A 21,950-nucleotide genomic window follows, 5' to 3' on the forward strand; every position below is an offset into this window, starting at 1 on the left:
GAACATCCCCACATGTTCGTTACATTTCTAACATGCATTTATCCAGAATTCAGAATTTTTCCTAATTCTTGGAAAAAAATGTCGAAAATTGGTCATAAAAACTTCGATGAATACAAGGCCAAAAAAAATTGAATTTTGAATATAGTAATAAAGTCATTGAACGTAATCATGATAATTTTGATAAGTTCAGCCTCTTTTCTTTGTAGGAGGATAAGCAAATTGTCAAGATTCTTTAAATTACAGTGCATATTGCATTCAAGCACATATTGTATTTTACTGTATTTTATTATTTTTCAAAAATTTATATTTGCTGCAAACTAGAAAAAAAGGAGTTGATTTCAGGAATTTCACACGCCGATTCCATTTGATTATTAATTTCTCAACAAACATAAGTTTACGAGGCTGGGAAATTGAATCAGCAGTCTCACGGTGTTACCTGAGTCCAGCCTCTTAGTATGGAGCTATTTAGCTGACATATTGTTGTACTAGTGATGCAAAACCGTGAAAATGCTTATTAACCATTTTTGGGTTAGCAACGGCTGGCAGAATCTTGAACAAGATACAGTACATAGTAAAAAATCCGGTGTGGACTTCTTGGGACACCGTTCGGTGTTGAATTACCCACATGGAAAAAATATATATACAGAAATATATGTCACTTATATCCGCTTATATATGGTATACTTTCCGGCAAAAAATGCAATATTTGAGATATATGTTGGATATATGTGTGTACATATATGCCACCGGGTATACCTAGCATATACCTGGTATACAAGGCGGATATATTCAAGATATAATTCCGGCAAAATCACTATATCTCACTTATAAGTTTTGGCTTATATTTTTTTCTATACGGGTAACACCAGATTTTACACGCGATGTCCTATGGTGCAGTGTTATTTTAACACCGCAACTCCACACCAAAAACGGTGTGGACTCATTAGGACACCGATCGGTGTGATTTTGACACCAAATTTTTTACAGTGTATACTAAGGACAAACAAACAAGTTCTCAAACAAATCTCGTTTGGACCAACCAAATCGTTAGTTGAAAATTACCAAGAAAATAATTGTTTGGTTCGCCTTTGAAAATTTCTAACGTGAATAATTGCTGTGCTTTCAACACCAACGAAATATTTGGCACAACAAACGAATCATTCATACGAGACAGTGCCTTTTCTGAATAAAAATATCTTTTATAGAGAGAAGTTTATTAAGAAATATTTTCTCGTTAAGTTACAACATTGCTTTCATATAAATGTTATTTCATTTGAGAAATTCTTTTTTTGTTTGTGATTATTGAATAACTGAAACGACAGATTACTATTCAACGTTTTATATAAAAGGAACATTTGCCAGGAGCAAAATACGTATGGGAGCATCGAATAACGAAAAAGGAGGGCAAAGAGGCTTTTCTGATTATTTTTTCCAACATCAGTCGTGTTCGATATAATTCTGAAACTAACGAGATTAGTTACGCTGTAACTATTATATCTGTAGTAAAGTTTAAATTGTCATTCTGAAAAAGAATGAGCTTAAATAGAAACAGGAACCTTTCTATATCTTCTTTCAATCAAGTTATTGTTGACTTTGGTTGAATGTGTTTCATTACACATCTATGATCTTTGGATTTTTGAATATTGCAGAATTAGTGGATGGATACTTAGTTTGGAACCCAAAATGTCATATGCTTTCGGAAAACCCTATGGACCCATCGATAACTCAATACATAAAAAAACAAAAATTTGAGCCATGTTCTCATGGTCCTCTCCTGAGCTTCATTGAGAAAGATGTAAATGGATCATACGCTCTAGTCATTGATCAAAAAGTTGCCAAAAGCTACAAAAAATTCGTCTGTTGCTGGTCTCCAATCACACGGCCTGTCCCTAAAAAACCCCCTACAGGAGAGTGGGATACAAAAATTGAGTAAGTACTTTTCAGACAACAAATAAAACTTACTCACAGTAGTGAGAAATCCAGTCAAGTTCAATAGTTTTACATACATTATTTCAAAATTATCTCTAAAACCACCAGATTTAGAGGACACTGAAAAGTTTTTATTTTTATATGTTGATAGTAAAAAAATGCTATGAATAAGTTGGAAATCGTTTCAATGCGTCCTTCCCAATATTGTTCAGAATATACTCATCGTAGAATCCGAATTTGGTTCCAAAACTCTAAGTTACATAAAAAAAAAATTTGTCTAAAAAATATATCATAAACCCAACGAGTAGCTAAATTCAGTAACGATGCGGTAAAATGATTTAAGTCGACTTAGCTCTTGTCTGGGCTTTCGAGGCATATCTCCGAATCTAAGGGAGGTCGCGAAATTTTCGTATTGTTTCCGAATGGAAGCTTTCTAATCGTGAATTTTGATCATCTTCTAATTTTTAACATTTTCAAAAAATGTGTATAAATCTTCACAAAACAATCAAGGGTTCGAGCCTTTTTGGTAGAAGCTATCTGACCGTTTCTTTATGTGTTGTAACTCATTTCTTTTTTTCATTTCTACCATTATGACAAAAAATATTGTTCGTCATATGGCCTAAAATAGTATATTTCGTAACGAGTGCAAAAAACATTTTTTCACGAGTTACGAACAATATTTTTCATCACAATGTGGCGGAAATTGGACTTTTAGGCACGCCGAGCGTGCCGAAAAGTTCACTTTTCGTCACAGCGTGATGAAAAGTAAAAAAGTGTATCATTGGCAAAGGGTTCTACCTGGACTCCCGCATACGCCTTTTGCATGTAGAATAGAGGTACTATCCTTCACGAGTTTTACTGTGCCCCATAAACCCCCGACTATTGACGATGTCCTGCCGACCTTTCGATGCTGTTGCTGTCGACGGTGGCACGACAGCAACCCATCGGTCCCTGTCGACAGTAGAACGTCAGTAGAGCGGATTTTGGCTGCCTGGGAGCTGTTTTCGTCACAAGGCCGAAATAGTATATTTCGCGTTTCATAATGGATACCCTTCGATATTTAACGTATGGACCAGATTCATAAAAATGCCTGCTGCTAATTCTTGCTACATCTTTCAGCCTAGGAAAATGTCAAGACTTCGACAATCGCGTACAGCTACCACCTGATATAGAAACTGTCATGCTCTCCTGCAGACCAAAAGGCACCTCAAAGAACATCCGCAGTAAATCTCACATCCTCTACGAGAACATCCACCCCATTCTGAGCGCCGTAAAGGTTCAAAGCAGACTCAACATCTCGGAATCCTTTGAACAGGGTCAAACAAATCAAACAAGGGTCAGAAGAAAAATTAGCATCCTAGTCCTAGGAATAGACAGCGTTTCCCGCCTGAATTTTCAGCGAAGCTTACCAAAGACCAGGCGTTACTTGACAGACACCGGTTGGATCAACCTGCAAGGATACAACAAAATGGGAGACAACACATTTCCAAATTTGATGGCGATTCTCACCGGTCAAAATAGCACGACGGCCTATGCGAACTGCAAGCCATTCCAAGCCTACGGTTTGGACAACTGCCCATTTTTATGGCATAATTTCAGAAACGCTGGATACGTCACTGCTTATGCTGAAGATGTGGTCCCTCTGAGCACATTTAACTACCTAAAAGTTGGATTTGTTGATCCCCCGACAGATTATTATCTTAGGCCCTATATGATAGCCACCGAGAAGCTCTTGAAATCCAAAAAAAGATTCAATGCTAAATACTGCACTGGACCTGAATTAGTAGTCGACAGGATCTTCGATTCTGCATTGAACTTTGCCAAGACATTTCTTGGTTTTCCTTACTTCGGATTCTTCTGGACAAATACGGTCAGTCATGAAGATGTGAATGGCCCATCATCTATGGACGATCACTTCTTGGAAATGTTCGAAAAATTTGAAAAATCAGGAGTGACAAGTGATACTTTGATGGTGTTTCTGAGTGATCACGGCATGCGGTGGGGCGGGATAAGAAATACATTTATTGGCTGGTATGAGGAGAGATTGCCCTTTATTTACTTGAAACCACCGGAGTGGATGAAAGAAGATGCCAGTGTATTTCAATCACTTAGAATCAATGAGCATCGTCTGACTTCGCCTTATGACCTTTATGAGACATTTCGCCATGTCCTTATCAAGTCTGGAGGTGATGCTAATGCCAGCAGTGGATGTTCCACATGCCAAAGTTTATTAAAACCAGTGCCAATTGAGAGAGGTTGTGCGGACGCCGGAGTTTCTCCTCACTGGTGCACTTGTACTGCCTTTAAGCCTGGGAATACTGACGACGAAATTGCTAAAGAAGGTGCTAAAGCATTTCTCCAACATGTGGAGAAGACTGTTAAAGATTATAGAGATAAGAAGGGGAAAAGACTCTGCGCAAAGTTTAGGATTAAGAAGATTCATAGAGTAGATAAAATTATTGACCTGCATAATTTTTCAACTCATTCTATTACTGTTGAGGGGTATTTTTACTTGATTGAAGTGACTCCTGGAGGGGGCAAATTTGAGACGACCATTAGAGTCCATGGAAAAGGAAATTATAGTGTTTCTGATGAGGAGATTAGTAGGATTAATTCGTATGCTGAGAGTGCCAAATGCCTCGACCACGGATCCAAAAGGTTTTGCCATTGCATAAAATAGGGATGGAAGACGCTATTCGACAGAGTCAGAGGTTGAGTCAACTACAATTTCAAGTACCGAGCCAGAAACTGACAGATTAATCAACAGACCACTGAGGAGTTTTGTTGGATCTACGTCCGTATTGGAAGAATAGTTATTAAATCAAGCTAGACAATACAATGAGTAATTGCAAATTAGTCTTATATTAAACGTTGAGTATTCTTTTGTTGACATAATGAAGAAATCGGTTATTTCGGCTCGAGTGACAATATGTATATAAACTATTAAAATATGTATATAAACTATAAACTATTGAAATGGATATCAAACAATGACTTGCCGATATTCACAAAACCATCCCATATGTAGGATTATGTCTGATTGATTAAATCGAATTCTAAAAAATGTTCCTGCCAAAAAACGGGAAAATTGGATGTTGTGATTCAATATTGTGCAATATGCGAAATAATAGATTATTTTGTTAAATGAGATATAAAAACAAGTTTGAAATTGGAAAATATTCAAAAATGGAGAAATATAACAATATTGAAAATATTTTTATTTTGTTGAACGCCGTGTTTTTTTGGTTCATATAACATACCTTAGTTAAATACTGCATAATTGGTATGAGTAGTATAGCTAATCCTCTGCGCACTCATTGAAAGTAGTTGAAGAACACCATCAATAATAGTCAGTTTAACAACTTGATTCAGTGATGAAACAGTAATAAATGAACGCTATGGATGTTTGTACATAACGTGGAAATAACGTGCCTTTAACGTGTCCCTTACGTACACGTAAAAGGCACGTGGAAAAAATATATACGTTAAAGACACGTTAAGCGCACATTAAAAGTACTTACTCCCTAAAAAATTCCCTAGAAGAGACACTATTTTATAAAATTGATTGAATTTTCCATGTGCCTTTTGTGTGTCATTAAACGACTTTAATTCTAAGGTGATTTTACCGTGCACTTCGTGTGCCTTGTTTTCAACGACTTTAATTTCGACGTGACTTTAACGTGGACGGGCGGGACGAGGACTATTCATGTACACAACGTTGATACCAAGGTAAGTGATGAGTTATTTTGTGTGGATTTCACGTGTACCTTGGATTGCCTGAATCGTCTATATGCCTCTAACATACACGTTAAATGTACGTTAGAGGCATATAGACGATTTATGTACCTAACGTTCACACTTTAGCGTGGATTTGAGGTGTACCTTGACGTGCCTTTAACGTGAACCTTAAAGTTTCATTAACGTGCACGTAACGTGTGCGATAGGGGTATATAGACGATTTGGGTACCTAACGTTCACACTTCAGCATGGAATGGAGGCCACCTTGAAGTGTCTGTAACGTGCACTTAACGTGTACCTTAAAGTTTCATCAACGTGCACGTAACATGTGCGATAGGAGTATATAGACGATTTATGACCCTGAAGTTTGCTGAAAATCCTCTTTAACAGCGGATATCTCAGTGAAAAATCGAGGAATTAAAAAATTTCAAATTTTGTTTTTTTTTATGGGAAGAGATTTAGTGGTGATAGATGCCAATTATATAAAAATATAATTTCAAGGGTAAGTTTAATGAAATATTAACTTTTGAAAGCAATTGAAAGTGGATATCTAGCTTCGGAATTGATTAAAAAAAAAAAAAAAAATGTCACCCTTAGAATTTGCCCCAATCTAATGGTGATATTTTTCCTTTTTTCCCCCCTTCTAAATCCCAAAGTTTAATCCGCTGTCAAAGGATAAATGTTTGTCAAGGTCTAACTTACGTTTGAATAGCTCAATTTGAAAAATAAAAAAAGTCACATTTAGAGATTTTCATAAGCTTTTGGTGACATTTCGGTTTTTTTCTTACAAATGTTTAGTTTGTGAGATGTGCAATGTTTTTTCAGAGGGACATTAACAACCGAGAATAAAATTACAGAAGATGATTAATCATCAATGGAGAATAAATAAAATATGTGATTAGAAGGAAAACATAGTGTGATGATTTTTTTCCACAGTTTCTATATGCGCAACATGAAAATTTGTAGAATAAATCATTTCAATATTGGATTTCTCTCAGCAAAAGCATAATATCTTCTGAGTAAAAAAATCTATTAATAATTCTTACCTTAATTTTCATGTGACTNTGACCGTTCTAAAGCTTGGCTTTGCCTTGGACGGCAATCCACACGCGAGTTGCAATGGCCTGTTTTCTTTCCTTGGAGCACAATCTACTATCATACACATTGAAAAAGCACACAGTACTCTTACTCCTCTTCCAACATCAATTCAAATTATTAGGCCTTTCAAACACCAGCAACTGCTTCCTGTGAGAGTGCCGTCTCTCAACTAGAGGCCTCCACAATCGCGATCAACATCCGCAAACCTACCTTACCCCTCTACGTAGACCAAATGATGATCAGTGGTTTACTGGCATTGTGGCTGATTGTGGCGATGAATGGCCGCCTCGTTCAGTGTGCGCCTACTCTGTTTTTCTCAAATTCATTACTTTCCAAGTTAGTGGAACGTGCATAGAACAAACCGTTATTTTCTCTAGGCCGGTGAGTAATCAATAATCCATCGTCAGTTATTAGTCCCAGTAAATTCATTGTGAATAATATTTCACCAATTGTTTTACACTTGAGTGTCTTTCGTTGCTCCAAAACGTGGTGGTCACCTCACTGCCAAACCGGTGACTTGTTTTTATTGGAAAATATTCTCATTCTTATGGCGGAGCGAGTCTATAATGAATAATTAATTGGAATTATTTGACCAAATGAGATCATAGGTAGGTGAATGTATTGACAAATTCTTTTGGAATTGATGTTGAATTCCGGGATATATATGCTATTCAGAAACCGCTTATGGCAGACCTTCTGCATATATAGTTTGTCAAGTTCTAGAGTTACCTTTAGCATGTCCAAGGCATCAATTTTCATCAAATCAATGGGATTCATATTTCAATCTTAGAAAATGCATCTAATTAAAAATTGAAAATTCTTAATTTTTTATCATTATTTCGCATTATTAACATACCATCTTGGGAGCTGTTGTTATTTGATAATTTGCGAGTCATATAAACTGGAGATTGGACAGGAGAGCTACAAATAAATGAGAAAAAAAATGCCAGTGAACTTGTAGGACTAATGTTTGATGATAGAAATAACGAAAAAGAGGAAAAAGAACAAAAATAATTGATAACCTCTTACACAATGGTACAGTATGGAGCAAACAATGATAAAATAAAATTGCAATTTGTTTGACTTTTCAGTTTGACTGAGAATCACGTGTATATCGCTGAATTTTAGGATCGTTGATATTACAATGGACAAAACAACCGATGCGCTGACATTTCATCCAGACAGAAATAATGGTGCTGAAGATGTGCCAATGACTCTGGCTAATGTCGATGAGAGAGTCGCTATCCTTGATGCTGGTGCTCAGTATGGGAAGGTGATCGATCGTAAAGTCCGGGAATTGAATGTTGAGTGTGAAATTTTACCGTTAGACACACCAGCATATGTGCTGAAAGAGAAAGGATACAAGTGAGTCTATGAAAAATCAAATGAAACTCAATATTTCTCCAATTTTAATTAGTTAGGTAATTGAATTGAGACGCAGATTATTTTGTATAAATAACACGATGATTCATCAGATATTTGCGAGAGTCTCAATGAAATATTTATTTATTTATTTGAGCATTTTATCGCTGCCCTGGGGTAAGAATGCACCCCCTAAGGGCAAATACACGATTATTACATGAACCAAAAAAAGCCATAAGGCATATAAAAAAAGTAGCATAATATTGTTTAAATTTACATAAAAACATTCGTGATTAGTCCTATTGTTGTTTATTTCAGTGGTAATATTGTAAAATGTGGTTTTATTTTTGACAAAGGGCTATCATAATATCCGGAGGTCCAAACTCAGTGTACGCCGAGGATGCTCCTCGATACGACGGTGACATCTTCCGAATAGGGATTCCAGTACTAGGAATTTGCTATGGTATGCAGATGATGAATAAAGAATTTGGTGGTACGGTAATAAGAAAAGAAGGCAGGGAGGATGGACAATTTTCGATTGAAGTAGATACCAAGTGCCTGTTATTCAAGGGCTTCGAAAAAGATCAATTAGTGCTGCTTACCCACGGTGACAGTATAGATAGGGTTGCTGATTGTTTCCGTACAACAGCTAAATCATCTAACTTCATAGTTGGTATAGCCAGTGATAAAATGAATTTGTACGGAGTACAGTTTCATCCTGAGGTAGATTTAACACCAAATGGTAAACAAATGTTACACAACTTTTTGTTTGGTATTGTTGGATTGTCTGGTAATTATACAATGAGAGGACGGGAAGCAATGTGCATTCAATACATCAGAGAAACAGTTGGTAATAATAAAGTACTGCTGTTAGTCAGTGGTGGAGTTGATTCAACTGTATGTGCTGCACTCCTTCATAAGGCATTGAATAAGGAGCAAGTTATTCCATTGCACATTAATAATGGCTTTATGCGCAAAGGAGAAACACCATTTGTTGAGCAGAGTTTGGCTCAGTTGGGTATTAAACTTCGTGTTGTTAATGCCGCCCACAATTTTATGGAGGGCACAACTTCAGTGCCACTTGACAATGTTTTACTAGCTAATGCTATTAATAATAAGGGAATTGGTGGTACGTCAATTAGTCCAAGGACTAGATTAACGAAAATGCTCTGCCAGACAACAAATCCTGAGGAGAAACGAAAAATCATTGGTGATGTTTTTGTGAGAGTGGCTAATGATGCTATGACTGAGATGGGACTCAAACCGGAAGAGGTTTTTCTTGGACAGGGAACACTCAGACCTGATCTTATCGAGAGCGCCAGTGCATTAGCAAGTGGTACGAATATTTGTAGAAATTCTTGGTTTTTATTTATTATTTTGGGAATATCTTGAGAAAGTCTGGATTTGGAGAAGAATGTTAAGGACCTTGAGTTTCCTGAGATATTCATCGAATGATTAATCTAATGCTTAGATGTTTTATTTATTTCAGGCAAAGCTGATGCAATTAAAACTCATCACAACGACAGCGAACTCGTGAGGGCGCTCAGAGATCAGGGCAGAGTGGTGGAGCCTCTGAAGGACTTTCATAAAGACGAAGTACGACAAATTGGGTGTGATCTTGGATTACCATCACCTCTCGTACAACGACATCCCTATCCTGGGCCTGGCCTGGCCATTCGTATTCTCTGCGCTGTTGATCCATTTATGGATAAGGATTTCTCAGAAACTCAAGTAAAAATGAATCAACGTTAATCACATGACAGACGATTAATTTGCCAACCTTAATATTTATTTTGTGTTCAATTCTTTAAATTAGGTTATTGTAAAAATAATGGCAGAATACGAGCAAATGCTCCAGAAGAAGCATGCATTATTGAATCGCGTTGAGGGTGCGACCAGTGAGGCCGAACGTCAGTGTCTGCGAAGGGTATCGAGTAGTCATCACATTGCAGCAACACTCTTGCCAATACGTAGTGTTGGTGTTCAAGTAAGTTTAGCCACTTTCCCCCCCAATAATAATAGGCACTTCATATTTGCTCAAGAGCGTTACGATATTTGCTACATATGTATTTCATTGTGAGAATTTTCCGGCTGTTTGTCGACTCCGTAAAAACTATTTTGGAAGCTGTGAACATATTTATGAGGAAGTAATACAGTAATAAAGTATTAAAACAACGAATGAGTAGAGTATATCGATCGACCTTTTTTAAAGTTGAGAAATTTTTTTATCTAATATCCCTCAACGAGTGACTACTTATTACCGACTCAATTCAAACCGTTTTACCAGTTCTTTTACTGAATAGGAAATTTGAGAGATGACATGATTCTGCATCGTTCCAACATCATGTAAATATCTAAATTATGGACGAATCAATTTTTAAACAGATAAATGAGATTGTTAAACCAGAACAACTTGTAAAAGGACCCAAGATCGAACATATTTTGTATCTAACGGCATGGAAAAGTCAAGAACTAATACATGTACAAAAAATTTAATTTTCAAAACTAGTGCAATCGGTAGAAAATTCTATGCAATTCCTATTGGAAGAGATCGATAAAACATACTTGACAAAATGATGGAAAAACAACTTGGAAATCCAGGCGCAGGGATTTCTACAAAAACCATCCAAAGAAAATAAGTGCTCTGTACAAAAATAATTTTCTATTGATTTTTTATATGAAACGTGTTCTATTGAACCGTCTCATGGAAATAGATTGCACTGACAAGCTGCCAAACTCTCTTGGATTTCGAGATATGTATTGAAAACCGGCCAATAGTCAAAATCGGCTTAACCGTTTTATCGCTTCGCTATTGATGTCTCTACAATTGAATGAAGAAAAGATGAAATCTGAGTGATTTTATGATGGAATGAGGTTTTCTATAGGTTAACCAGTAGGAAATTATAGCTGACACTCCCATTCTCATACAACGAAATTGCTCATCGCTGTTGCCTTCTTAAATCAATTAACTAAACGTGCAAATTGTTTTCAGGGCGATCGAAGAAGTTACAGTTACGTAGTTGGTCTGTCCCTTGAGGAAGTAGCACCGGAGGCGATCAACTGGGATGACCTCGTCTTCCTTGCGAAACTCATACCCCGTGTGTGTCACAATGTCAACCGCGTATGCTATATATTTGGACCTATGGTGCATCATCCGGTTACAGACATTACCCCGACACATTTGACATCAAATGTCATATCAACACTTAGGCAGGTTGATCATTTAGCTAATCAAGTATTGGCTAGTAATGGTTGCATGGGGGCAATCAGTCAAATGCCAGTCATTCTCATTCCTGTGCACTTTGATCGTGACGCTGCCTCTAGGGCACCATCGTGCCAGCGTTCTGTTGTACTCAGGCCATTCTGTTCCAGTGATTTCATGACTGGTACACCTGCCGTACCGGGAAATCAGTTGCCAGTGCATGTAAGTATTGTTATTGTTTCTTTCAAGATTTTGGCTACATGCACATGCTCATACGATTCGTACTGCTGGACGAAAGGTTGGAAATTATTTTGAATACTTATTTACCCAATTTTATGACACGGCAGAGAAAAAAAAATGTCTAGTTTCCGGATCCAAGTTACTGATTTTAAGAACCTCATGGTTCTACAAGGCATTGCAGTGAGAATAAAAAATTGGATACTTGCAAGTACTAAAAATCTACTGATTTCCAGTGAGAAAACCTTTGTGTTTTCAAATGGAAATCTTTCGAAAGGGATGAAATTACGGAATAATTAAACATTAATTGAGTCAAGGTGCCATTTGATATACTTTTCACAACAAAGGATTTGTAAACATGAGTAGATTAATTTTAGAAAAGGAAAAATCATCTGTTAAGCAACCCCAAGGTTCTTATTCTGAGAACTCAAGTCCTGAATTCCAGAATCAAGATTTTCCCAAGACAAGAGAACATGTGACTTTAGTTAAATACAATTCAGTAGATTCACGTAAAAATTACCGAGAACTACAACTTTTATTCTCTGAGTTTTCCGAAAAATTTTTGAATTTTTAGCTGACTAGATTTCAGAATGACAGCGTTTTGAAATTGAAAGATTTTTTTTCTCTGTGAGCGTGATGAGAAGTGCAAGAATCTCGGGAACTAAAGAGTTTGAGTCTCCTTGTCAAATCTCCTAAACGCTTTTATTTCTGAGATATTCCGAAAATAATATGTATGTAAGAGTTCGAAATTTCATGTAGATTACTCAGAAAATATTTCCAAAATAAGTGGGTTTGAAGGAAAGATCCTTCCAAAAATTTTCAGCAAAATAAAATGGAAAAGTATTGCAAAATCTTATCTTTTCTCCACTAAGACTATTTTTTAAATTTCAAAGTCTTTCTTCATTCATATAAAATGCAAAATAGAATATGATAATTATCATGAACCTTTTCTTTTCAGGTCGTCAAGAAAATTGTAACTGAAATATCAACAGTACCCGGTATCTCTCGCGTTCTTTACGATCTATCATCGAAACCTCCTGGCACAACCGAGTGGGAGTAGTGAACAATTGATTCTTACATCAATTCCACCTCCTCCCCTTTCTATTTTTTCACCATCCATTGCGCATAACAACAACAACAACTGAAAAGTAAAACAAACAAGAACTATATTTAGAAGAATATATCTATTATGAAAAGTAAAAAGAGCATTTGAGAATCTGATAAATTTATGAATTCTTACTGGTTTATATTGCAAAAGGCAGAAAAAAACAACACAACAACTAATTATCTATTATCAATGAGGAACTACTCAATATAAGCAGATATATTGTTCTTCCTTTGATACGTAAAAAACAGAATGGAAGAGACAGAAACTATTAACACAGTTATAATGAATAAGTCATTGCGCTGATTAAGGAATGGTGGTATTGTGTACATTAAGGTCGAAGGTAAGTATATCATGTTTGCTTGTAAATATGTTTCTATTAGGTCAATTGTAAAATAATAATTTATTCAAGACATAAAAGAGAAGAAAAAAAACAAACAAGAAATCCAACAAAAAAACGCAATATAAAAAAATTACGTTGTCACACACGATCACTTTTGCATTGGCGAAGGTTGCATCTGATTGCTGGTAACATTAGATTGCTGTTGTACTCAATCTGCATACACTGTTGAACGTGTTCAACCGTTTTCCTATAGGTTCCATGCCAAACGCAACTTCCAGTCTCGGTCATACATCTTAAACAAACAAACATGTAGTAAATTTTAATGTAATTTTTATCATAATACCACTTTTTGTTTTATTACGAGAGAGAAAAAAAGAAACAAGGAAACAAAAAAATTAAATAATCCCTATTATATGCCTCGAGTGTTATTTTATTATATCCATTCAATTATATAAATGAAAAAAAAAGAAATATTTCGCTTAAATATAAAAGAAACATTCAAATGAGGAATCATTTTTACCTATGCATGGTCTTCATTAAAGTGTGTAGATCTTCAATTCGTTTTTCTTTCGGCAGCATGCTGAGATAAGTTGTTATAGATAACGAATCGATCTCGTTGACGTGATCTGAATTATTTATCCATGTTTGTATTTGTCTCTTCACCTGTTGTAATGGAAGACTGAAGAGGTAATTCACCAGGGTATTCAACATCTGCTGCTGTTCAGTCTTCACTTCATTATTCAAATTATTGACACTATTATTATATGAATTGTAGCGATAAAATGTAATCTGTTCTCCTCGATCATTACTCACAAGCCTATCTTCTAAAATACTCATTTCATTTTCTAAGAAACTGTGACTCTTTTTTCGGGCCTCAGGCTGGTCACTACCTCTTTCACTTGATATTTTCTTAACAAAGAGAGGGGCGTTAGAATTTTTGTTAGTTGTCGTTCTTAGAGTAAGAGCTTTCGGCTTTCTTCCCCGTTTTTTCGGCTTTGTATCGTTAGCATTCTGCGGCTTCTCGATGGCCATATTCTTTAGCTTCGATTCTTTCTCATTTTTTTTCGCTAAACAGTATTTCTTCACATCAGTCCGAGTCTCGTTGTCCAATGCTGCTAGGAACTCTGGGTCCACTTGGGGAAAGGAACAATTCAAGTCTTCGATAGTATTTTTATTGTTTTTAGTGCTCCCCACATTTCTTCTTGATTCTTGAAGAAGTAATTCCTGCGTTAGATTTTCCCTATCAGCCGAAGGTTCATTTTCGTGCACTCGGTACTCATTCAATATTTCGTTTCTAATATCATCAGGTAATTCTGTCAACACTTGCATATCTAGCTCCTGCATGGTGGGCATTTTCGCTTTAAAATAGGTACCACTTTTTTTATTCTTGAAGTAATTGTTTATTGCATTCATGTGCGTTTTTTTTACCGTTGGTTTTGAAGCGAGAACCTCGTTTCTTATGTCTTCAGGAAGTTCAATCAACACATCTTCATCAATCAGTTTGGATGAAGGCAGAAATTTTCCATTTGGGGGATTTTCATTCTCCCCAGGTTGGGTACTCAATTTTTGAGAATTTGATTTCTCGGAATTAGACGGATTTTTAAAATTAATATCATGGTTATGCATTTTTAGAATTTCTAATCTAATATCTTCTGGAAGTTCTGCCAAAACAGATTCATCAATTTTTGAATTTAGTACTACAGCATTTGTTTTTTTTTTTTGATTTTCAATTTGTAGTTTTTTGGAGGAGAAGAACGCCTTGAGATCCTGAGGTTTTTTTGTCTGTACATTTTTTTTTGCTTCATAAATACAAGTTTTATTTTCAGAATTAACAACTTTTTTTATTTCCTCTTGAGGTTTCATGGTATTTTCTACTATTTTCCCTCTTGCAATAAATTCCATAAGATTGTTACTGACTGATTTACTTTTTAAATTCTCTAATTTCGAAATCTGTATACCAATTCCTCGTATCTCATGAGCCAGCTGCTGCATTTGTTCCCAAAGAAGAAGAACATCTTTCATGATAATGTCCTCATCGTCAACAGGCGTCATGAAATTTTTCGATTTGGTGAAATTATCACACAACCCATGTCCCATAAACTTGGCAGGATCTACTGGTGCATTTTTCGCTCTCACCATCAATTTCAGCGTCACGCATCTTCCTTTGGCATTGACATTCAATAGCCTTGAGCAAACTTCCTTGGCCAATTTCATTAAAAATCTCCTAGCATCATTATCACTCTGAAACCGAATCCCATAGTTAACTTCAGCTGATACCGATTTCCTCACATGTTCTGTACTGAGTTTAGAATGATCAATCCCTCGACAAGTATTGAACAACATTTCTCCATTCTTCTTTCCAAACTTCTCTTGCAGAACTCCCAAAGCAATTTTTTGCAAATCCCTACATAATTCCACATTCATCTTACGTAACTGATGCATAGTGGACCATCCAACCCCCGGAATTTCCCCAATCCCAATTGTCCCGATATAAGACTCAACATCTTTATTCTTTAAATAAAATTGTCCGTCAGGTTTCGCTTTTTTGGTAGCTAATCTTGCCTGCAATTTATTACTACCGAATCCTGTTGACACTGGACATCCTGTTTTTTCCTTGATCTCAGCTCTGATGATGGCAGCAAACTCGGCAGGGGTCAGATCCGATTCACGAAGGATATTGGAAACGTCTGCGTACATTTCATCACAGCTGACTGCCTCAATGTCCAGTGTATATGAAGCTAATGTATCATAAAGAGTATAAGAGACCTCCTTGTATCCTTCGAAATCGTATTTTATGGTCTTCAAATTTGGACAGAGTTTCAAGGCTTGTCCCAGGAACATTCCGTTTTTTAGGCCTGCTTTTCGCGCTTCGTATGAGCACGATGCTATCTCTGACATAGAACCAAACTCTTCGTCCTCTTTACTTCCCTTTAATGATGGTTTGTTGCCCTTTGCGTGAGTTACAGCCACTGGATGACCTCTTAACTCCGGTTTGTTCCGTAATCCTACTGAGACGAAGAAGCAGTCCATGTCGATGTGCATTATCACAGATTCCTTTTCGTTTTGACGTTTTGAGCGTTTCTGGAAAAATAAGTCTTCATCAGAGTCTGAGTCCTGGTCCTGGTCTTCGTTTTGTTCTTTTGGTATTCGAGTTGATTTTTTTGTGTTCAGAGCTTTTAAACGAGCGAAACCTGGGAAAGATCCATCATTTTTTGATCGAAGTTCGTTGACATACTCTTTAAATGTTGCTCCCATCGTTGCAATGTGGTGGAGACGAGAGTTGTTGTAGAATTCTGAGAGGAATTCTTCGTCTTTTGAACATAGAGCTGTCCCCCCGCGTTTTGAATGAACTTCCTTAAGTATTGGAGATTTTTCTTGCCCATTTTTATGATTCGGAGGTTCAGAGAATTTGACTGATGGATCTTGTGGTTTGGTTGAAGTTGGTGGATCTTCTTTTGTTTTTGACTTTTCAAGATTTGCATCTTCTTTAAAGTGTTTAGCTTCATTTATCAGTTGCAATTGAGGCTGAGTCACTGATGTACTGTTGTATAATAAATACGGTCTCCAATCTAATAATTTTTTAGCTTTTATACTGTCAGTAATCCACTCAGGTTTACATAAAGGCAGCGGATTCTTACTCTTCCTGTACTGGATTATTTTCGAGTAAGGTAGATTAGAGGCGATCAAGTGTGTTGTGCTATTAGAACGTTGGTATGTATGGTAAACGCCCCCGTGCTCCATCATCAGACGTTTCAATACATCGGCACAGGGATTAGTGTAGCCATTGACAAAAATGGCGATCCCTCTGAAGAGATTTGTGGCGTCTTGGAATTCAGCTTGTGCTAATTGTTCAAATTGGTCCTCGAGTTTGGACTTTTTCGCTGCCATGTAAGAGGCCTAAAGTAATGTAACAGGCATTGTTCGGTCATGGAGTTGATAGAGCATTCTTTTATTTACATTTGAAAAATATTTATAAAAATAATCACCCAATCTTGGAGGCCGTTTGAATCCCAAGCATCTTCTCGCTTTTTCTTCGACATTTTCTCTGGTTTTCTGCAAATTTGGAAGATTGAAAATATTGAATTTGAACAATGATATAGGTAGCATTATTAAGAGACACCTTGTATCAAAAAACTAATATGTGTAATATGTGTTTCATTGACATACTGTAAAAACAAAACGGTCTTTTTCTAATCATAATGATCTATACCCACCGAATGGAGCACCTTCTTTTTTCCTCAACACATGATGGTTAGCTTATCTGTAGAAATTGTACTCCCCACATTCTAATAACACAATGTACATATTGAGTTTTACTAAATTTTAATTTACTCAGTCAATCTGTACAATTGAAGCAAGTGCCATTCAAGAAAAATATAACTTCCATTTCTTGAATTCCACATGCTCAAGTTATATCTGCGGAATTATGTCTATCCAACTAATTGAACATATACATGTTTGAATTCACAACGTAGAATTTCAATTAATCCACACAATTAATCAATATGTATATCGTGAGGATTAGAATGTGTGGAGACAAAATCTTGATGTAAAACATGAAATGAGTTACAAAATGAACAGAATTTATGGTCATTTTGTAAAGAAAAAAATGTGTTGGTCCTGAGCTATACCATTAAATTTAACCTTCGAGGTGTGAAACATTCTTTGAAGGAGCAAATTTATCTCAAGTTAATTTAGAAAAGTCATTTTCTATCTTTCCTTTTCGAGCCTCATCACTACTATCGACTTATTGAATTATTGAATTTAGGAAATAATTCACAGTTCCTATCTTGAAGTGAAATCTTTGTTAAAATTTCTTCATCTACATGGAAGATCTATTATTTCTCCTAAAAATTCATAAGTCAATTTTTTAGGAGAGAGTAGGGCAAAAGGGAACGTTTGTGTAAGCCACCTTGATATATTTATTTATAACCGAAAATATTAGAATTTTGAGTCGATAAATATTCCATGTTACCCCATCGTTTTCTAATTGATAAAATTCTTGCCAAAAAGTCTTCGGATATTTTGGCCTTACTTCAATCATTATATTGACAGATTTTCATATTTGCACAATTTTTCCAACTTTTATCGTGTTATCAAAATGAAAATAGAAAAAAAAAGTAACAATAAGAAATGGAAAAAAAAAATATTACCGGCTTGTTTTGGTCTTTCATGAAATCATCAAATGAGGTTAAGTTACACGTGGAAAAAATTGGAGCAGTGGAGAAGCCTCATGACATTGGATGTTTTGGTTATAATAATCACAATATACACTAACTGACTAGACCGTTCCATTGGTTTTCAGAGGTGGGAGATATTGATATGAGTGAGAATTAGGTAAAGTAGGGTACAGTGTCTGTACCCGTCCTCACTCTATTTCAGTGCTTTGAATCCGGAAAATTCATCAGGTCTGCAAGGAGAAATTGAAAATGAGTGCAGAAAATAGAAAAATAAGGGTCCGTTCTATCTGTTCTCGATGTTCTGTCTAGTCGTTATTTAATTCATATGTTTTGCAGATCCTTGCGATTCATGGATATTATCAATCTGGTCCTATTTTCCGTTCTAAGCTGGGATCGTTGAGGAAAGGTTTTAAGAAGATTAATTTTGTATTCGCTGAAGCCCCACATGAAGTGCCCCCAGGGCAATTTGCTAACGATGGAGAAGAGGCTGTCGGAGGTAATATCACCTGAAGCAGCAATTCTTTCCGTTTGAGATGAGCCTAGACTGAGCTCAATTGATAAATTTGTTTGTGAGTAGTTCCATAAAAATAGGTAAAACGGGTGTGAAAACCTCCGCGGACCAAATTTTAATAGAAGTTGCATGAGAGCCCTGGGCAACTATGTGTGAATTTTTAGCCTCTCCGTGCACTCCATAGGGTGAAAAAAAAGAAAGACCACGCCCAAAAACTATAAATGGAACTATGGAAAAATGTTTCAAAAAAGTGTAAAGAATAGAATCAATAGAATATGAAGAATAGATTTTCTTCTGCACAGAAAAGGTCAGGAGAGTTTAACCTATGCATCCTCTACACGTATGTAAAAATCGTATAGAAATTTCTATAGGATTTTCGTATATGATATTCGGATATTTCTATACGGATATTTTTTTAAAATTATTTCTATGCGATTTCTATAGGTTTGATCCTATACGACTCACTGCCACATGTATAGAAACATTTGGTATGGAGTTGCGACATTTCTCTCTGAAATGTTTAGACATCTTTCGTATGAATACAAAAATTTATGTATAGAAATAATTCATATAGAAAATATGCGTATAGAAATATCTGATATCATATATGGAAATCCTATAGAAAATTTCAATACGATTTTTTCATACGTGTACACCCCATAGATCGCCGACGAACCTTGAAAAAAAGTTAAAAGTGGCCATTTTGGGCGACTCTTTGCTAATCTATTCGAATTGCTTTGGGTTGACGACTGATGGCATGAATTTTTCCATTTTTTTTCGGAAGGAAAAGGATGGTGGTTTAATACGGAAAGTCATTACTTCAGAGCAACAGAGCCGAGTAATCTCTCAGTTGGTTACGAGGAAAGTCTGGCATATATAGAAAAAGTATTCCAAAAGGAAGGGCCTTTCGATGGAATTCTGGGATTCTCTCAAGGTGCATCGTTCGTCTCGATTCTCTGCGCTTTACAGCAAAAGAAATGTAAGTGAATTATGATTTTCAAACCAGAGGTATAATCGCACCGGAGAGATTGTAGCCCTCGGTTCCCATTTCTCCACCATTATGTTATATGGAACCCAAAGACTATAATCTCGACTGTACGCCTGTATTTGAAATGACTGATTGACAGGGTTTCGTCCGTTTCGAGCCCATCAATTTCTCTTCGATACTTTCTTTTATATGAATACTATATTTACTATTATTAGCACTTGTGCATCTTGTATTTCTTAATATAACTTGATCAGTTCATATATTAAATGCAGCATGTGAAAAAATATACATCTTCTTCAAAAGACAGAATCATTTATTAGTGATGTAGTAAGATGTTCAAAGTTTGATAGGGCGACTTTCAATCAGTGCTCAATTAGTTTGTTAATTATTCGGTCCCTCTGATGGCCCTGCATTAGAGAGACCTAAACATCGGGCTTAATCTCAACATAGTTGGACTCTTGTTGTTTTATTTCATTCCATCTTAAAGTCTGCTACTGAAGGATACAATTTAATCATGCAATTGGCTGAAAGTGACGACTCATTCCATATCGCCCATGGATTGTTTCATTGGCACTATTGAAAAGCACTGAGCAACTGAGTCAAAAAATAATCCGTGCGTTTGGCTACATTTTCCTCTCAGTGTAGAAAGAGGGATGCTATCCATTCACGTTCCAGACCTCTATACGAGGGAAACAATTAAATAATCAATGCACAAGTTAAAAAATTCGGAGGCATATTGACTCGAACTTGAGTGGGGTATGATCCCATGTCCCCTGTTTGTCAGACAGGCGCTTTTGTTTTGATTTTCGTCAGTGCAGACTAGGTTCCTTGATATTGGTATCACTCATTCCCAAATAATACGCAGATTTTGTTTAAATGTCGTGTTTGACTGAAGAATGAAGATGATTTTTCCTAGACGAATATTTGAAAAAAAAAATTTAAAAATCTTCTCGTTAACTTCTGAAGGATGAAAAAGATGAAGTGGTCCGGGAAGAGAAATCCGCATTGAAATTCACCACAGAATCGACAATATTGCATTCATCTTTATGATTTCAGTATCACCAATCAATTTCAAGTTTGCTATCCTGATATCTGGCTTTAAATCTCTCTGCGCACCTCACGCGAAATTCTATGATGAACCCATCGACTTACCAACACTTCACGTATTTGGAGAAAGTGATAAGATCATTCCAACAGGTATAATCAACACTTGGTACCTAATTTATTAAATAAGAGAGATGTCATGGAAAAATTCAAAATATTGTTTCTTATTTTCAGAAATGGCTAAAGACCTCAGTGACCTGTTTACCAATAAGAAGCTAATGATACATGAGGGAGGCCACTATGTGCCAAGCAAGAAACACATATACCAAGATTTCTTAAATGAAATGCACGCAAATAGTTCATGAACTTATACATAATTTCTTTGAAAAAATTGTATTTTCTACATTCTCGCAAAATACGAGGCATTAAATCAGTTTCGCGGGGAAAAACTGATGATTGCAATGATGCAAAGTATTCAACTAGAAGAATTCTATGATTATTTATTGTGACTATGAGAGAAAATGGTAACAGAAAGGCAGGTTTAAATTTCTTTCTCGACTACGTATATCGATCACATTTGACATGACAATGTTTACAGTTATAAAAAATTCATGATTAAGTATTCTTAATTTTTGCAACTTTTAAGTGGAATCAAAGCGATTATTTGCACTTGTCGACTCTAGAAGAATATATATTGTGTATACAAAATGTTTATTAAAGTATTAACAACGATTGTTATTGCGTCAATGTGGATTGGAATAATTTACAGGAGAATTCAATTTAGTAATGCAGTGCTAAACCATAATCAATTTTTCACAATTTGTTAAACATGAAAAAACTGTTCTAGCACTGAGTGGAGTTAGAAAACATTTTCTGATGGGAATTATTGCAGTTCTACAAAGCTGATCTCTCAAAAACTTCTCCCTGAAATAATAAGCCTTGATAATGATTATAACAGTTACGTCATTAACAGACATGTCGCCTTTCTCTGAAGACGTCTTACCTTTTCACTACAAAGAACATTCTCAAATCACATTTAGAAGAATCGTAAATATCTTACGAAGGCACCCAAAAATGGAAGAACTGGGAAAATAGATGACGATAGAAGTTTGAAGGTTCATGTTTTTTTTTGCAAACTTTTTGACTGTATCACATCTTTATGCTGTTTATTATGACATTGCTGAAGAAAATCAATTATTTTCAGATGAAACTA

The 21,950-nt window shown here is 35.9% G+C and overlaps 4 protein-coding genes across 7 annotated transcripts; 3 read left to right on the forward strand and 1 right to left on the reverse strand.

Annotated features, from left to right (window-relative positions):
* Positions 1-1,128: 1,128 nt before the first annotated feature.
* LOC107044113 lies at positions 1,129-5,143 on the forward strand. The gene is made up of 2 exons (XM_015265863.1): positions 1,129-1,929; positions 3,049-5,143. The coding sequence occupies exons 1-2, from the start codon at positions 1,622-1,624 to the stop codon at positions 4,607-4,609; spliced, it is 1,869 nt and encodes a 622-aa protein (XP_015121349.1). The 5' UTR covers positions 1,129-1,621; the 3' UTR covers positions 4,610-5,143.
* A 1,873-nt stretch (positions 5,144-7,016) lies between these two features.
* LOC107044115 (GMP synthase [glutamine-hydrolyzing]) lies at positions 7,017-12,791 on the forward strand. 3 transcript variants are annotated; one of them, XM_015265865.2, is made up of 7 exons: positions 7,017-7,146; positions 7,857-8,130; positions 8,484-9,463; positions 9,617-9,858; positions 9,944-10,114; positions 11,120-11,551; positions 12,525-12,791. In XM_015265865.2, the coding sequence occupies exons 2-7, from the start codon at positions 7,910-7,912 to the stop codon at positions 12,624-12,626; spliced, it is 2,148 nt and encodes a 715-aa protein (XP_015121351.1). In that variant the 5' UTR covers positions 7,017-7,146; positions 7,857-7,909; the 3' UTR covers positions 12,627-12,791. The 3 variants fall into 3 exon arrangements, with proteins under 3 accessions (XP_015121351.1, XP_015121353.1, XP_015121352.1); XM_015265867.2 differs by having other exon boundaries at positions 7,894-8,130; XM_015265866.2 differs by lacking the exon at positions 7,017-7,146 and adding an exon at positions 7,153-7,373.
* Positions 12,792-13,085: 294 nt separating this feature from the next.
* LOC107044114 (DNA repair protein REV1) lies at positions 13,086-18,448 on the reverse strand. The gene is made up of 4 exons (XM_015265864.2): positions 18,168-18,448; positions 17,001-17,067; positions 13,535-16,911; positions 13,086-13,306 (listed from the first exon to the last, which is right to left on the reverse strand). Exons 2-4 carry the CDS (start codon positions 17,052-17,054, stop codon positions 13,153-13,155), a joined length of 3,585 nt encoding a protein of 1,194 aa, XP_015121350.1. The 5' UTR covers positions 17,055-17,067; positions 18,168-18,448; the 3' UTR covers positions 13,086-13,152.
* LOC107044116 (esterase OVCA2) lies at positions 16,807-21,484 on the forward strand. 2 transcript variants are annotated; one of them, XM_015265868.2, is made up of 6 exons: positions 16,807-16,902; positions 18,320-18,470; positions 18,531-18,690; positions 19,490-19,684; positions 20,750-20,890; positions 20,972-21,484. In XM_015265868.2, the coding sequence occupies exons 2-6, from the start codon at positions 18,444-18,446 to the stop codon at positions 21,100-21,102; spliced, it is 654 nt and encodes a 217-aa protein (XP_015121354.1). In that variant the 5' UTR covers positions 16,807-16,902; positions 18,320-18,443; the 3' UTR covers positions 21,103-21,484. The 2 variants fall into 2 exon arrangements, with proteins under 2 accessions (XP_015121354.1, XP_015121357.1); XM_015265871.2 differs by lacking the exon at positions 16,807-16,902 and adding an exon at positions 17,903-17,917.
* Positions 21,485-21,950: the final 466 nt, after the last annotated feature.

The sequence above is a fragment of the Diachasma alloeum genome, unplaced genomic scaffold, assembly GCF_001412515.2.
Source record: "Diachasma alloeum isolate Michigan unplaced genomic scaffold, Dall2.0 Dall_scaffold_00681, whole genome shotgun sequence".
NCBI classification, from domain to species: domain Eukaryota; kingdom Metazoa; phylum Arthropoda; class Insecta; order Hymenoptera; family Braconidae; genus Diachasma; species Diachasma alloeum.